The sequence below is a fragment of the Homarus americanus genome, unplaced genomic scaffold, assembly GCF_018991925.1.
Source record: "Homarus americanus isolate GMGI-L3 unplaced genomic scaffold, GMGI_Hamer_2.0 scaffold32583, whole genome shotgun sequence".
NCBI classification, from domain to species: domain Eukaryota; kingdom Metazoa; phylum Arthropoda; class Malacostraca; order Decapoda; family Nephropidae; genus Homarus; species Homarus americanus.
The window spans coordinates 4,326,913-4,345,073 of record NW_024713129.1 but is presented as its reverse complement, the minus strand read 5'-3'; the positions used below and the strand labels follow the sequence as shown (position 1 = coordinate 4,345,073).

The 18,161-nt window shown below is 40.1% G+C and overlaps 1 protein-coding gene across 2 annotated transcripts in view; it reads right to left on the bottom strand.

The window, feature by feature from the left end:
- The window catches only part of LOC121866278 (neuralized-like protein 4), a gene marked incomplete at both ends in the record, with an annotated part of 191,318 nt that overhangs the window by 34,446 nt on the left and 138,711 nt on the right, over positions 1 to 18,161 (bottom strand). For both annotated transcript variants that reach the window (XM_042365899.1, XM_042365904.1), the window contains 2 exon segments: positions 14,807 to 14,900; positions 17,458 to 17,904. In XM_042365899.1, the coding sequence (XP_042221833.1) occupies positions 14,807 to 14,900; positions 17,458 to 17,904 (541 nt within the window).

Sequence of the window (18,161 nt, the reverse complement as noted above, 5' to 3'; positions counted from 1 at the left end):
CAGCCACTTCACTCACCCACCAAGGCGTCTGTTTAACTCTCTGTACAGTGGAGGAAACATCTTGCTTGTGGGTCTCTTGAACACAGAGTATTTTTACATTTTTACAGCACAATTATTGGTCATTCTGAAATTTATTTAACATATTGGTGCAGTGTTGATTTAATTAAAATAATCTTTAATTACAGCTAGTGAACTTAAAATTTTAGTTGTGAAATTAATGTATTGAATCCAGCATGGGTCCAAGGAAATCTAGAAAGGTGATTTCAATTCAAGTGAAACAGGAAATTATTAAAAAACATGAAGAAGGCATTAGAACAAATGTACTAAGTAAAGAATATGGCATGTCAGCATCAACTGTGTCGACAATTCTTGCGCAGAAAGACAAATTTAAAGAAGTGAAAGTGAGAGATAAATCTACCAGAGTGTTTAAAGGTAGACCATTAATTGCAGAAACAGAAAGGTTACTTCTTATTTGGATTAAAGAAAAACAAATGAAAGGAGATTCAATTTCTACTGAATTTATTTGTGAAAGAGCCAGGGAAATATACGAACATTTGAAGGAAGATCAACCTAGTTCTTCTGAAACTGACTTTGAAGAGTTTAGGGCCAGCAGGGGCTGGTTCGATAAATTTAAGAAAAAAAGTTACATTTTTAGTGTTGTTAAGCATGGTGAAGCTGCCAGTGCAGATAAGGAAGGAGCAGCAAAATTTGTAGTGGAGTTCAAGGAACTGATGGATGAAGAGAATTATCTTCCACAGCAAGTGTTCAATGTGGATGAAACCGGTCTGTTCTGGAAGAATATGCCTAAAAGGACATTCATCACCAGAGATGAAGCTTCTTTACCTGGGCATAAACCCATGAAGGACCATCTCACTCTATTGCTTGGTGCCAATGTTTCAGGGGATTTCCTACTGAAGCCTATGCTTGTCTACCACTCTGAGAACCCCAGGGTGTTCAAGCAACAAAAGGTGGTAAGAGGACAACTTGGAGTTTATTGGAAGTCCATCTGTAAGGCATGGGTAACGAGACAGCTCTTTAATGAATGGGCTGTTGAGGAGTTTTGCCCTTCTGTGAAGAGTTACCTAACCACCAATAAACTTCCTTTAAAGGCTCTTCTCCTTCTGGATAATGCCCCTGGTCATGACCCTGAATTTGCCAGCACTTTGGATGCTCGATTTGACTTTGTCAAAGTGTTGTTTTTGCCTCCCAACACTACATCAATTTTGCAGCCAATGGACCAAAATGTAATCAACAACTTCAAGAAGCTGTACATGAAGAAAATGTTCAGAAGGTGTCATCAGGCAACTTCCACTGATCCCGATCTATCACTAGCACAGTTCTGGAAGATGCAATATAACATCCTGGAGGCTGTAAAATTGATTGTGTCATCATGGCAAGAAGTTTCCATTTGATCCCTGAATTCTGCATGGATTTGAAGAAGAAACAGAGTTGGACAAGGAGATTGTGTCCATTGGTCAGTCAATGGGACTTGAAGTGGAGGAAGATGATGTTGAAGAGCTTGTGATGTCTCATGAGCAGGAACTTACTCCTGAAGACTTGAAACAACTGGATGAGATGCTAGAAACAGACAGTGGTGAGGAGGAAAGGGAAAGTGATGACCATATGTCTTCTTCAGAATTTAAAGATGTTGTTCACCACTGGGAGATGTTCAGGAAACTGGCTTCAAGGCACCCTGATGTGGAAACAACAGAACCTATTATGTGTACTGATGAGGTCAAAGTGGTCTCCTTCAAGAACCAGCTAATGATTAGGAGAAATGCCCCACACACAAAAATTGACAGTTTCTTCTCTAAAAGGCAGTGGGAGAAAGATGCTCCCCCTCAGCCTTCCACTTCAAAAAGGAGAGAGGATTTTCCTGTTGGAGAATCTGTCAGTCCAGGTTCCTGACAATATTATGGAAGGTGACTCGCCTTCCAAAAAGCAGTAAAATGCTTCTCCTCCATCCCCACTTCCTTCTCTTCGCCTTTCTCCTCCACGCCCCACTTCTAATTCCCATTATCATCATCAACCAGGAGCCTTCTACATACACACCTCAAAGTAAGTGTACTTTACTGCATTTTTTTACTTTGTATGTAATTTTTGGTGAGCTGGAACCAATTACCCAATATCCCATTGAAACAATGGATTCGGTTAATGAACGACATTCTGGAACGAATTGTGTTCGTTAACCGAGGGACCACTGTATTCTAAAGTGCAAAAATTTTATCTCTTGTGCAAACTATGAAATGTTTATACTAAAATTAATCACTAGTTTGCAAGGATTCTACCAGTGTAAGTTATATTCTGTGAAGTCAAGTCTGTGACATTTTATAAGAGAAAACTTTAAGCCTAAAACAAAATATATCCTCCCTGCTGGTTGGGATGAGTGGGGGAGGTGATGTGTTGACTGCCAGGAGGAAAAATTAACTGTACTCAAGGATTTATAAGGAAGGGAGTTTTAATTTTCAGCTTATAAAATGTCACTGACTTTATTTAGCAGAATATATCTTGCATTGCTGGAATTCTTGCAAGACAGCAATTAATTTGAGTATAAACATCCCATAGTTTGCACTAGACATAATTTTTTTTAGTAATTAACTTAGTACATTTGAGAACAGGTTGTGATAATTTATGTGGTTGCTCAGCAGTTGTGGTTGCAGATGCAAAGCTTTGTGACATCACTATTGCATAATGCATCTCCATATGCCCTGGTTTATTCATTGATCAGTTGTCTAAATGCAAAAGTAACCGAGTCAAGGCATCATGTATCAATTAATTTTAAAATAGAAATTATAAAGTAAAATGTTATAAGACAATGGTTTAGTGGAGCTGTTAATGTGTGTGCTGTGTCAGTGGAGGTACCTTTACGAACTTGGGGGATTTCCTCCTTTTCCCATATATTCTCCTGGAGAGAGTGGAGACGGCTGGTAAGCAGAGTCCTCCGGCTTTATGCACATCGGTTGGGATTCCATCAGGCCCTGAGGCTTTGTTATTTTTCATCTGTTTGATGGCAGTAGCTGCCTCATCCAGGGATGGAGGATAGCTGAGGTGGGTCAGCTCTGGATGCTGAGGGACCTGCTGGGTAGTCAGGACATCCACATTGGTGTTTCGGTTGAGCAGTAAATGGTAGTGCTCTTTCCAGCGCTGAAGGAGGCTTTCATCGTCTTTAATTATGGAGTTACCGTCGGATGAGCAGGGGTGGTAGTGGTGCTGTGCCACGAGTGATTGGCCCATAAAATGTTTTAGTGGAATTGAAAAATTCGCGCATCTTGTGCTGATCTGCCATTTTTTGCATTTCATTTGCTTTATTTTAAAACCAGCTGTTCTTTAGTTTGCGAAATTCGGTTTGGAACTGCCACTTTCTTCTTGCGGAAGGTATCAGCTTTGGTCCAAGAGGGTTGTTCTGCCAGTCAGTTAAAGCAGCACGTTTATCATTGACGGATACATTGATTGCTGGGTCATTTTCATCAAACTAGTCCTGGTGTATTCTTCCCTCTGGCTGAGGGTCTGTCTGCAGGTTTTTGTCATGACAGTGTTGAGACTATCCCATTCAGCACTGGGATTTGCGTTGTTTGTTGTCGGGTTGTTTATCAGCCCATGTTTGAGTTGCTCTCTGAAAGCATGTGCTACCGTTGGATCCTCCAGACGCTTAGTGTTATAACCTCTTCTGGAGGCTTGTTGCCTTCGCCGTTTTGGAGCGACATGAAGTGAGAGCTTGGCTCTGACGAGCCGATGATCAGTGTCACAGTGGTCTGAGCCAAGCATTGCTTGGGCAATCTTTTTCTCTGACAATAATGTAGTCAATGAGACGCCAGTGTTTGGATCGTGGGTGTTGCCACGAATCCTTGAACTTGTTGGCCTGCCTAAACAAGGAATTGGTGATAGTGAGGTTGTGTGCAGCACACTTGCTGAGGAGGAGTAGGCCGTTGGGATTACACTTGCCTAGTCCATTTCTCCCAATGGTTCCCTGCCAAATGTCAGCATCTCTGCCAACTCTGGCATTGAAGTCACCAAGGAGCACAACCTTATATTCTCTGGGGGTAGAGGTTTGCACTCTGTCGAGGTCGGAGTAAAAGACCTCCTTGATTTCATTCTCTGCATCCAGTGTTGGGGCATATGCACTGATGAAAAAGGCATGGTGTGAGTGATTCTGTGGGACTCAAAGCGTCATGAGGCGCTCGTCGATCCCAATAGGCATTTCAGTTATCCTGTGTAGGATGCGTTGGTGGATGGCAACGCCAACTCTGTAAATGAGGTTTCTCTCCACATCAGGCTTACCCTTCCAGAAGAAGGTACTGTATAGCCAGATCACCGTTCTGTGAGTTGACCCTCGTCTGGGAGCTGGGACTCACTGATGGAGGCTATGTTGATGTTATACCTAACCAGCTCTTTTGCCACAAGGGCAGTTCTTCTTTCAGGACGTTCATTTGTACCAGTATCTAGAAGGGTCCTGACATTCCATGCAGTGACCATAAGAGGTTGTATGGTTTGTTTTTATTTGGATCTGTGATTTTGACTGTGTTTTCGACCGCATAAGGATGACCTAACTGGGCGCTGTTGCCCAGTCAGATTGTTTTTATTAGGCATGCTATGTTTAGGCCACCTATCCTGCTTTCCCACTTCATATTTTGAAATGTAATGTAATGTAAGGTTGAAGGGATACGACTTTGCTCATTTATACTTATCACAATGTCCCTAAAATACTTTAGCTTTCGTGTTTATTCGAGACATCTTCAGGTCATGAGACCCACTTATCCCTCAGCCAAGAAAGGGTGACCTGACATTCTAACAGAAGGTTAGTAATAGGAGACCACTAATCCCCCACCCTACCTCCACCTTACGTTGAGTCAGGTCAGGTCCCCCCAAAAATACTTTAGCTTTCGTCTTTATTCAAGATATATTCAGAAAATGCTCTCGGCTTTGGAAATGATTTTCCAAGCACATTTCAATTCCGGCTATCGGAGAGTTCCGGGTTTGAGGGATTCTGGCTAATGAAGATATTACTTTGTAACATATCATAAAATAATCATATTTTATGTAAAAAAATAGATACTTCCAGACTCAACCCTCTTCTGAGTGACATGACACATTTCAGGCAGTCAACCAGCTGAGTCACAGACGAGTGAGTGCCGCACTGGCTGTGTGTAGGTCATGACATCACATCAGGAGGGAGCACAGCCACACAGTTATGGCCCCCTGCCTCCACATACACTCTTCATTTTCCTTTATTTCTAAGCCACATTAGAAAATTGTAAGGATTTTCCACAACTTTCATAACTTCATTAAAAGTAACAAAATACAAGGCAGCTAGGTGGGCGAGTCGACAACGTAGTTATAGCCAAAGCTTAGGCTATAACCGCTTCCACACACATGTTCAATTCTCACATACACCTATGCAATTTTTTTATATATTTTTTTTTATATTATATTTTCTTTATTTTTAAGCCACAATACAGTATGCATTCTAAGGATTATTCAACAGCTTTTATAGTTTCACTACAAATAACAATAAACGTGGCAGCTGGGATGGCGAGTTGGAGATGCAGTTATAGCCGTAGTGGGCTATAAATGCATTAACTTCCCACATGCTCTAAATTTTTCTTTATAGTTTTATACAGTGGTCACTCGGTTAACGAACACAATTCGTTACACAGAGTTGTTCGTTAACCGAAAATTTTGTTAACGAAATCCATTGTTTCAATGCGATATTGGGTAATTGGTTCCAGCTCACAGAAAAGTACATACAAAGTAAAAAAAAAAAAAATGCAGTAAAGTGCACTTACTTTGAGGTGTGTATGTAGAAGGTTCCTGGTTGATGATGATGATGGGAACTAGAAGTGGGGGTGGAGGAGAAGAGAGAAAAGAAGGAAGTGGGGATGGAGGAGAAATCACCTTTCAGGGGACCCATGCTTGAAGCAGTAATTTCACCAATAAAATTTTAAGTTCACAAGGTGTAATTCAAGATTATTTTATTTAAATCAACATTGCACTGCACTATATATTATCAATATGTTAACTAAATTTAAGAATGCCTAATAATTTTAATGTAAAAATGCAAAAATATTCAAGACACCAACAAAATCGATGTTCACTCCAATGTAAACTGTAAACGCCTTAGTTAAGGACGTTCAGGTTACGGGCAAGTCGAAGGGAATGATTGAAACCCGTCTTTTGACGCATTCAATATTTATTGATGTGGTCAAAACCTGCAGAGGAGAAGGCGTTCATAATATTACAAGGTGATCCATCTGATACATAATTAGTTAGTCTCACACAATTTTATCTAAATTACAATTTATTAAACATACTGACATAACACAAAGTTCATAACTCTATTAATCTTAGCTTCGCTTCACTCTGCATTGTCTTATTATTCCAGGTTAGGCAGAAACGAGTAGGCGTAATTATTCAACAATATTTCAGTACCGAGGGGTATGTCATCACTTAGGCTGTACTTACAGGTGCAGGTCAATGCAGATCAGTATGGTGTTCCAAGAGAAAACAGTATTGCGTAAATCGTCCCAGCACAAATTCTCGGACAGAAGGCTGGTCTTCACAGCATCACTAGAGAGGGCGATCTGTCTCATGGAGGGGCGGGCAGCCACCGCCACCAGTCTAACACAGTCCACTCAGCAGAACCAGGACTTGTCTGTAAGCACTTCTACATCTGGCGAGGTCACAGGTCAAAAGATTTAATGGCATCACACGCCAGCACTGTAGCTGAAGCCAGCGGCGATAACACTCCCGGCGTTGGGCAATCGCCCAAGATGTACGGTGTGGCGTGTTCAATAAGGTATACACGGGTCACTGGCCTTCGGAACTCCCTAAATACGGTTCGCACAAGCACCTGGCGAACTAGACCAATGGCTCCCGGGACTGGTGTCGTGACCCTGCCAAATGGCCGTTTGTTGCGAGGAAGATCTTCTCCAGTGACGAAGACAAGGTCGCCTGTCTGGAGATTACAGGTTGGTTCTATGTACCTCTGTCTTTTGCGGAGTAGTGGAAGGTACTTCCTCACCCAGCATTTCCAGAAGCGGTCTGCTAGGAACTGCACGTGCCGCCACCGTCGTTGATGTAAATCTTTCAGAAGACATCCTCCCAATGGCAGATCAGCATGTGGGCCACCGTGGAGAATGTGAGCTGGTGTAAACGCTTCCAGGTCTCTCATGTCGCTCGACGCAGGTGTGATGGTTCGACTATTTATTATTGTTTCCACTTCACAAATAGCATCAGCGGTCGGTATTCATCCAGGACTTGTGTCCCCAGAATTGTTCTGAGAACCTTCTGACTGTTCGAATTTGCAATTTCCAAACTCCAAACGTCGTGCTGCTTCCCTTTCTTCCCCCTTTGTGAAATACGCATCCAGCATTTCAGTCACAGTTCGTCGCACGTCTGCCATCATGTTGAACCCGGGATTCTGGTCAGGTGCTGAGCATTCAGGCTCAGGCAGAGGATGGCCCCTTCAGCTTCTGTTGCCGTAAAGTCGCGGTTGTTCAGCTCTGGAGGGACAACTTCTACCTCTGGGTCTCGGTCACTTTTGTCGTTGTTCACCTTTCCCCTTCGTTGCTCTGGATCCATTTCCACAACCTCTTGTCCTTTGATTGATATTCATTTGCAGCTCCGGTTAGGTCTCAAAGTTTGTTCGATGAACCACTGCTCACCGCCTGTATTTGGTGGTGCAGCTCACTGCTTGTATTTAGGTTTGATGATAGCAGGTCACTGTTGGTTGCTCGTGGTGTTACAAGTGGCACTTCACTGCTGGCTGCTTATGGTGTTACAAGTGGCACTTCACTGCTGGCTGCTTACGGTGTTACAAGTGGCAGGTCACTGCCGGTTGTTTACGGTGTTACAAGTAAATTTAATCACGCTTACCGTGTACTTCGTCTAGTTGGTTATTTGTTACCTTAAAACCGGTGGTAATGAATCAATTTTTCCTTTCCTTCATAATCTCAGTAGCGGGCGGCAGCTCTGCCTGTACGAAAAAGAACACTCGCAGCCTGTGGTCCACACTCATATGACAGTGTCCCGACCAGTGCTGCTGCAATGCATGTTTCCAATTTAAGGGTACAAGTATGCAATACCAAAGGAGGACATGAAATTCGGATATCATTCGACGATTTCCTTATTTTACGTAAGGCTAGTAACATATTAATTCGTTGCTGATGCAGTAGAAAAGGCGATGAGTTTGACAGGTCAACGGATATGGTCATTCTGGTACCATCATGTAGTGAAAGCAGAAGGATTGTACACTGATTAGTACTTCTGAGGTTTTCGTCTGGCAACCACTATGTGAGGCTCCTTATATCATCCGCGAATATCGTCTCACATTTGGTCTAATTGTATTTGTTATGATAAATTAGTTTATTTACTTTCTTTGGATAAGTGTTCCATGCACCAGTTTCGTGCCGTTTCGTACAGAAAACGGAAAGTGGTATCGTTCAAGAAAATCTACTTAATATTTCTTAATACACACCTGTATTTACGACCTTGGATCACGGTTATGTCAAACTGTAACAAATTAACTCCGACTAAATTGTCACTGTAGTGAATCTCATAGTACAAGCTTCTTTTAGGATTATTGTTCACTAACATCTTTGGTGTTGCTTGTGAATTAACAGGCTCTGATTCATGTAGTCATCTGTATGTCTTGGTAATTGGTGTATTTACTGTCGTTATTACACATTCAATCAACATAACTAATATCCTTTATGTGGATTACATGTATGTGCAAGTAAACTGATGTTCAACTAGAGGTTCTCTGCAATACTACTATATTTGGTGAAATCCTATGCATACCACATGGGTGCACGGAGATTATTTAATGCTTGTGAGAGTCAACGTCTAACAGATTCTCAACAACCGACATCCCCAGGTTATGCCTCCTCGTCCCCATTTCCAAGATTGGTGAGCGAAGGACGTTTTGCTGTTGACTAGCTTGAGTACCAGGAACTCCGACCAAAGCATATCGTCAGGTTTGTCATAAATACTTAAGTGCCGAGACATCATCGTTGAAACGCCACCGCACCTCAAGATAGCATACGGGTAAGGAAGAACTCCTCAAAGCTAGCACCTCTGCTCCGGGTGGCACGTTTGCTCAATGTGGTCAGCCTGGCGGCGGTGCCTTTGATCAAACTCTATTCGAAACCACCTGGAGAAGCACAAGTTGATCGATGATTCCCAGCATGGCTTCACAAGCGGGTGTTCATGTCTAACTAATCTATTAACATTCTTTTCATCAGTTTTCGAATCGGTGGACGAAGGGCACAATTATGATGTGGTATATCTCGACTTTAGCAATGCCTTCGACAGAGTCCCCCACGAAAGACTAATTAGAAAGGTAGAAGCACATGGCATCAAAGGTAATATCTTTAAATGGATTAAGGCGTGGTTACAGGACAGGAAACAGCGAGTGAGCATTAACGGCACTAAGTCCCATTGGAGCAACGTCACTAGTGGAGTTCCCCAGGGCTCAGTACTTGGACCATTATTATTTATTATATACATAAACGACATAGATATCGGCATAGACAGCAACATAAGTAAATTTGCTGATGACACTAAAATAGGACGTGTTATTAAATCTGACAAGGACTCCGCAAAACTACAGGAAGATCTAAACAAATTCTTCGAATGGTCTGAAAAATGGCAGATGAAATTCAACGTGGACAAATGTAAAGCTACTCGGTATAGGAGATGTAAACAGGGAAACCAGATACCAGATGAACAACGATGCCATAGAGAAATCTGACTGCGAGAGAGAGTTAGGAGTAATGATAAGTAGGAACCTTAAGCCAAGTAAACAATGTGTTTTTGCTCGTAACAAGGCTAATAAAGTACTTGGGTTCACACAAAGGAGTGTTAGTTACAAGACTAGCGAGGTCATCCTAAAACTGTATCTTGCGCTTGTGAGACCACACCTGGATTACGCAGTTCAGTTCTGGTCACCGTATTACAGAATGGATATAGAATCCTTGGAAAGAATTCAGAGGAGAATGACAAGACTAATCCCGGGCATTAGGAACCTTGAGTATAGAGACAGGTTAAAGCATCTTAATTTGCACTACCTCGAGAGACGTAGAGCGAGGGGCGACCTGATAGAGGTGTATAAATGGAAGTCAGGGCTAAACAAAGGGGACATTACAAAGGTACTCAAACTATCCAACCAGGAGTGAACTCGTAACAATGGTTTTAAATTAGACAAATTTAGATTTAGGCGCGAAATAGGTAAACACTGGTTTGGAAACAGAGTAGTGGATGAATGGTACAAGTTACCAAATATCATCATTAACTCGAATACGCTGAATAGCTTCAAACATAGGTTGGATGCTTATATGAGCAATAGGGGTTGGGTGTAAACGGGACTGCCCAGTATGGGCCAATAGGCCCGCTGCAGTTTCCTCCATTCTTATGTTCTTATGTAACCTGACACGTCTTCACCCTGCCGGGGCCATACTGAGTGCAAAGGCGAAGGCAACTGTCCTATTCGCAGTGTTTTTGGCAGAACATGATGCCATTCAGGTGATTTAGTGTTTGTTTCCTCTTGTGTTTTAGCCCAAAATGTAATGGCACTGCTCAATAAGTGGTCGAGTTAATCTGTCCCAAGTAAGGGTGGGAGAAACGTTAATCATTTAGCAGCATGTGATCTCACAATCTTCAGTTGCAAGTATAGCCAAATAAATTTAATATTTTTTATAGCTTAGGTGACCACCTTGACGACCTCAATAAGCGAATGTTCCCGATTCCAAGACAGCCGCTCAAACGGCAACGAAACGGACCAGATGCAAGGTCGTCGTGCAAGCTTTAGGGGAATGTGCAACTCAAAACTTGGTTAGGAAACTACAAATAAATTTAGTGTAATTATTGACGAAAGTACCGACTGCTCAGTAAGTAAATCACGTGCAATGATAGTGAAGTATTTTGATCTGGAGAGATAATGACAAAATCGCGATGCTGGATTTGATTGGAGTATTTGAAGATAATCAGGGTTCGACTGGTGAAAATATATAACATGCTGTTTCAGTGCCTCACTACACATGATTTACCATTGAACAACTTCATTGGGTCTGCTGCAGATGGGGCATTAAACATTACGGGCGAATATAACTGTGTAATTAGCAGAATGGAAGTTCAAATGCTTGGCATTACCATATTTAAACGTGTTGCACAAAGCATGCATCTCTGTGCCAGCGAAGCAGCAAAGTCCTGGCCACGTACTCGTGAAGATGTGTTGAGAAATGTGCACATTTACCTTTCCCTATATGTACCAGTCAATCAGATATATTCAGGATCGCAATTACATGCCACCTTCCAAAGGCTAGAGCATTATAAGATAAGCATGAACACTGACGAAGATGTGGTTCAGAGACTTCTAGTAGTAGTAGTGTGTAGGGAAATAAAGAAAAGATTCGAACTACACAGTAAGTTGTGGAGACTGGCGGTATATTTACACCCCAAAAGAGTCAGCAATTTTATAAACCTGTTATTAGCGTTGTAAATGAAGAGGGAGATGCAAAATATAATTGTTTTGGACATTAGCAATGGAAGTGTTGTCACTTCTGATGTCCACTGTTGATGCAAAACGTCCTTTTCTAAGGTGAATTTAATTAAGGAAACAGAGAAATAGTCTTCGTATACAAACTGTAAATCCTCAATAACCTTTGAGTGAATGTCGTAATTTAATATTATTGTGGATATAACGTATTGTTACCACGTGTTCATTGTAATCGGCTGTGGTGTTCCCATTATGTGATGGTGCTATAGTTGTTACCAGTCCCTTTCTTCTAATAAGCTTGAAGTCTTATGTTAAACGGTGATATTTTGTTTCCTAAGAGTTGTTGTTAGGTAGTAGGTAGTAGGCAGCTATACTCGGGAATGGGGTGGTAATCTCGACAATGTGTACCTAGATTTTGCCAAAGCTTTCGACAGTGTTCCCCACGAAAGGCTAAAATTCAAACTGGAAGGGTACGGAATTCGGGAAATGTCCTAGCGTGGATAGAAGACTTTCTACAAGACAGCAAGCAGTGTGTGGTGATTAATGGCATGAAATCTTGTCTGTAAACACTTCTACATCTGGCGAGGTCACAGGTCGAAAGATTTAATGGCATCACACGCCAGCACTGTAGCTGAAGCCAGCGGCGATAACATAAACAAAGCCACACTGACGCCTGGTGGGTGAGTCAAGCGGCTGATGGGCGCACAAAAAACTAGTTCCCTGTACTGCATATATTATCAAAATGTTAACTAAATTTTAAAATGACTAATAATTTTAATATAAAAAATGCAAAAATATTAAAGAGTACAACTTTCTTGATATTTAATCCACTGGAAATGAATGTAAACATAGAACAGATAACTTAATTGGCAGACTAGCCCATCAGCTGATGCTCACAACAAAATGCGTTTGTCGTAAGGATTTCGTTAATCAAAGTTTTGTTCGTTAACCGAATTGAAGATCCTTATGGGAGGTAATTTGTGAACCGAAATTTCGTTAATCGAACCGTTCGTTAACCGAGGGATCACTGTACTATATTTTCTTTATTTCTAAGCCACGTCATTTATATAGAGTAGAATAAGTGTTAAAGAAGTCCTTTTTTCTGAGACAGAGTACTGTACTGTAGGATTTAATGAGGGTATCCTAATAGTTTCAACTAACCAGAAAAACTCTTTATCCTGCACCTCTCAATTACCGTAGGTGCTGGATAACTGGGATTTTACTGTATTTGTTGCTTGTAATGTGGCCGATTACTTAATAAAGGTTGCAGACCCTTGACCTCACTATTTAAAAAGTGACCAAGAGAAAGCCAACATTCACTGCAATTTGCATATACTAACACATATCACCATAAGACATGGTTAAAATTAATCAAGTGTCAGTAAAAAGAAGAACAGATTGCAAAATATCAAAACTGGGGTTGATAGTTAGCTTTTGTAGAAATATTAGCAAAGGAGGGCAATAACAATTAGCCATGACTGGTAGCTAACATTGTTAACCAAAAACTGCATAAACAAAACGAAAGGCTGAATTCAGATTTGTGCAGATTCATAGAGATAGATGAATGATTGATTGATTTTGGTAACTACATCCCTAGTGACGCCAGATTCATAGGGGGCAGACCTGATGCCAATGCATGGGGAAGAGGATAACTGCTGTATTGTTTCCCTCACTTGAAGTATGGCAGTACAGTGGGAAGGGTAAAGTGAATGGTATACTCAAATGGATAAAGGTTAATTGACATCTGGGTCTCTATCCAAGGAATTGAGGACACTGTGGTGAGTTGCTCTCTATTATGAGAGCTTCAGTAGAACATGGATATAACACGAGATATGTTCCAAGACAGGTTGCTTTAAACCGAATTCGCACTAAATCGAAGTGTTGTTTCAATGGCATAATTTAGTTTGGTACTTGAGAGAAAAAAAAAATACTAAAAAAAAAAAACTGAGTCTACCCAGATGCACCTCAGCCCATCTCCTAGAATAAACAAAACATTGTTTTTTGAAGTATTATGTTAAAGCAAACACTCATAAATCAACACAGCGAAAATTATGTGACGTGAAATGGTCTGTTTACTAGCGATAAGCTGATGGGAAAATGGGGGGGGGGAGGGTGAGGTGATATGTTTGACAGTTGATGCCAAGGTCTAGTGCTTATTTATTTATCTGACTAAGTTTTTCTCTCATAAAATGTCACTGAATTGACATAGGAGAATATAATTAATATTGCTGGAATTCTTAAAAGATAGTGATTAGTGTGAATGTATACATGCTATAGTTCTCATTAGACATACAAATTTTAGTTCTAATTAATTTTATTACATAGGGCTAAAATTTTTATCTCTTGTGTAAAATATATGTCGTTTATATTCAAATTATTCGCTGTCTTACAAGGATTCCAGCAATGCAAATTATATTTTAACTTTAGTCTCTGATATTATATAAGATAAAAACTAAGTCTATAACCACCCAACCCTGGCTGGGAAGATGGGGGGTGAAGGGGGGGGGGAGGTGCCAGTGACATGTTTGACAGTTGGGGCCGAAGGTCTAGTGAAGTATTTATTTGTTTATTTATGTCCTGTAGATTGAGTTTTTGTTTTTTGTTTATAAAATGTCACAGAACTGACCGGGAAGAGTATAATTTACACGGCTGGAATTCTTATAAGATAGTGATTAATTTGAATATTAACATGCTATAGTTTGCATTATTTTGAGTACATGTACAGTACAGCTTTGCCCTTAGGACAGTGTAGCGTGCCCAGAGAAACATTAAATGCGAATTTTAAAATATGATGCGCCAGTTTGACTCACACAAAATAGGAAAAATTCGCTTTAAATTAAAACATTGTCCTTAATTGTGGGTGTCGCTTTAATTCAACAATCTTAAATTGAATCGCTATAAATCAACGTTCTACTGTACCTGACAGATGATGCTACAGTAAAGATACTGAACAACCTGTGTCAAAATTATGAACTTTTGAGAGATCATATAAGGAAGTCAAAAGAGGTCCCTATACTTCAAGTAGGAGGATGAATAAAAAAAATTTAAGAGGTTCGTAAAGACTAAAAATGAAGTTCTTGTTTTGACAATACTGTGGCTAAAAACAGATGAATGGACAGATGATTATCTCCCCATGAATTTATTCGAGTGAGGTGATATTTGAATTAAATATTTATCAAGTGTACATGAGTTATATTCATTAGGACAAATGGTTATATGGTATCAAAGAAAACACAGAGTCATTTGTAAAGTTGTGTTTCCTTTGCTATCATATAACCAAGTGTACTACATGGTTCATAGATATCTATTTCTTACCTGGTAAGGCCAAAGAGGTCTTAAACCGATGACACATATTCTGGTATTCACAATTCTTCACTATACTGCTATCAGGTAAGGCTCTTATGACACTCTGAAAAATACAAATATTAAAAAAATATTAATATCTGAAAGTTTCACAAATTGAAAAAAAACAATCTCTCCCCAGGACACAATAATTTATGATCAAGTGATCTACATACTAGTGTTGACCCAATAACTAACATGTTATCTAACCAGCCATGTGAGTTATAAAATGAAATACAAGAACGTTTGGATTAAAATACAGTATTTCAATTTTAAGAACATGTCTCCAAGAACCTAACTGACAGTATACGAATGCTCCCTCACATTTACGAGCAAAAAAAATTAGGAGCATTAGTGGAACTAATCTGAAGGCAGAGGATTACTACCATCCACTGCAGCAATGAGTGGTTCCCTATTGTCCATTGTCTTGCTTGCACTATTTTCCAAGCAAGCAAAACTGTTCATTCTTTTATATTTTGTTTATTAGTGCCTTGTTTGAGCCACAACTATGGCTGATAAGCATAAGAGTGGACCAAGTGATGCACCTGTCACCTAGAAACAGCAACATTACAGCAAAAGGGCTCAACCAGTCAACAACTGGAATGATTTTCAAAGACAATGTTTGAATTACTGAACATGTGAAGTTTTAATGAGGAAACAATTATGGCTAGTAGTAAATAGTTTGACAGGTTTAAAAAGATGGCTAATTTACACGTTATTAGAGTGAGTAATGAAGATGCTGGTGTGAACAGGGAAGCAGAATATGAATTTCCAGAACAATTTTCTAAAGTGCTTAACATGGATGTAAAAAAAAATTCTGGAAGAAAATGTCTGAAAAGACCCTTCATTACCAAGAAATCTCCTTCTAGTGGAGAGATTCCCAGAAGGAACTTCTTGTTGGCCAAGTTTCATTTCATTTTTGAACTGATAGAATGGAACCCAACTAAGAATTTTCCAAAGGTGTACCCTAAAAAATTGGCCCTGGGAGGGCTGGGATTGAACCTCAAAGGAAAGGGAGGTGAAGTATAAAAAATGGTATTTCTTCAGAAGTGATGGTCTGATTGCGACCAATGAGGTATTGAATGCTCAGTGACAATGATGTCTTTGTTATAATATAAATGCACCTAATGGCTGCCATGTCGATGTTCTCAATTTTTTTCCAAAATATTCTAAGAAATCTCTGAGAATATGTTTGTTCTTCACTTCTTAGTGCTTTGATGATTTTACAGTTGGATGCCTAATGAATGCACAAAATGTGAACCAAAATGTTCAACAGTGACCTGCAGGAAACAAAATCTATTAACACTCTTGAGTTTGGATAGGCTCTCTCCCACGACACACTCGGGGTCTGGCCTGTTACTTACCTCACCGCACTTGACTGCACCACACAAGAGATAATTGTACATAATGAACATTATTCTGTTTTAAAACGCACTTACAGTATATAGGAAAAAATGGTTATAGAAGAAAAGTTGTGAAAAATTAATACTTCACTAGGGAGAGACATCAGGAGCCACCACACCATTACCATGTGGTACAGTACAATCTCCTTGCACTTTTTAATTTTTCCCACCCCTCCACCCTTACTAGCAACAAGAGGCATGGTTCAAAACTCTCACAACGCTGTTCTGAATAAATTAAATCTCTGTGATACACGAGAAATTAGCACAAGCCGCAAGATGCGGGGGAAATGTAGATCAACATTACAGTATATCCTAGGTGATTTAAACACAAAAGAGAGACTGGTGTGAAGATCTTGGAGTGCAGTATACATCGTTGCCAGATTGTGCTGACGTTGCAAAATGTGCGTCTTGCATGTCTAGCGTTCATACACACACAAAAAGAAATTATTAAATTTTTTAAGTCATACACAAATTTGTGTATAAAAACCTTAGAGCAATTTTGCATATGAAAACTCCAAGAGTGTTAATTAGCACTGAAATAAGGCACAAAAAAAATCTTATGTTAATGAGCAGAAAATGGATAAAATTTAAAAATTTCTTTAAGAGCACATGATTATCGACAAATTCCTTGAAAACACATTACAGTACATGTATCTTAATTGGCATGTGCACTTGCACACTCACATACTACTTAACTTGTCCTTTTTGCATTTGCACCTATCACAATCTTCTTGCATGTACATTTGATGGTGAGCTGAATCACATCTTTAACAAGTGGGAAGGACATCTACTTTGACACCAGCTGTTCCTAGAGATCTTCCCACTAACTGTTGGTTTCATGTGGGTAAGCTCAGCTTCATAGCTCCTGGTCCAAATGTGTACCTGGAAGGCTACCATAAGAATGTGAAACCTCAGGGCATTGTTTGTCGGTGGAATTCCCGAGACATCCTGGGTGAGATGGCAGATAATCTTTATGTTCAGGTCATCAACATCAGCTTCCTTGTCATTCCTGCCTGGCTTCTACCCTCCCATCTTTGAGTTTTCAAACTCTGGCTTTTCTGTATTGTAGGAGCTATTTTTATGGCCTACAACCTTTGCATTTATCTTGCAGGGTTCCTAACAATAATAATAATAACTTTACTTAATATGATCACTACAATGGGTCATACTCTCAATTACAGACCAACAATATTTACCATTACCCCCTCAAGATGTTCTCACCTTATCCTTATCTTTAGGTGGGTGAAGTTGTGTTATGTGCTCCGCCTCGTTGTTGGAACTAGGTCGTCTTACTACGCTTGAGTCATTATTAGAGATGTTGCTCCCGCTGTTATCTTGGTTAAGACTGGAGAGCATCACACCACTTCCTGGCTGTTGTGAGGGCTGTGATTGCTGCTGTGACTGTGGTTGCTGCTGTTGCTGCTGAATATTGTGTGCATGGTGATGGTGATGGTGGTGATGGTGATGATGATGGTGATGAATTTTCATGAGGTTCTTTTTATTTTGTTCCTGACCTAACTGTGTGGCGGTGGAGGTGACTGAGTTGGTAGTGATGGTGGAATTGGTGGTAGGAATAGAGATTGTGTTGGAAGATGTATTAATGGTGGTGTTGCTGCTGGTAGTGGTGGTGACAGATTCATTGCTTACACTGCTGCTGCTGATGATAACCTGTTAATAAAGAAAAGGAATGAATATATAGTAAATGTATGGAAAAACTCACATACACAAGAAATACCTAACTAGAGGCCAAACCCAATTGAGGTTGCCTCAGTTTTTTTAATTTTGTAGTGATTTTATTTAACTTTTGTCCAGTGCTTTACTATAATAATGAAAATCTAAAATTGTAAAAAAAAAAAAAAACATTTTGGTAGCATCAGAAGATGCTGAATCGCATCTTCTTAGAGCCTGGATTTGAGCAACTATGT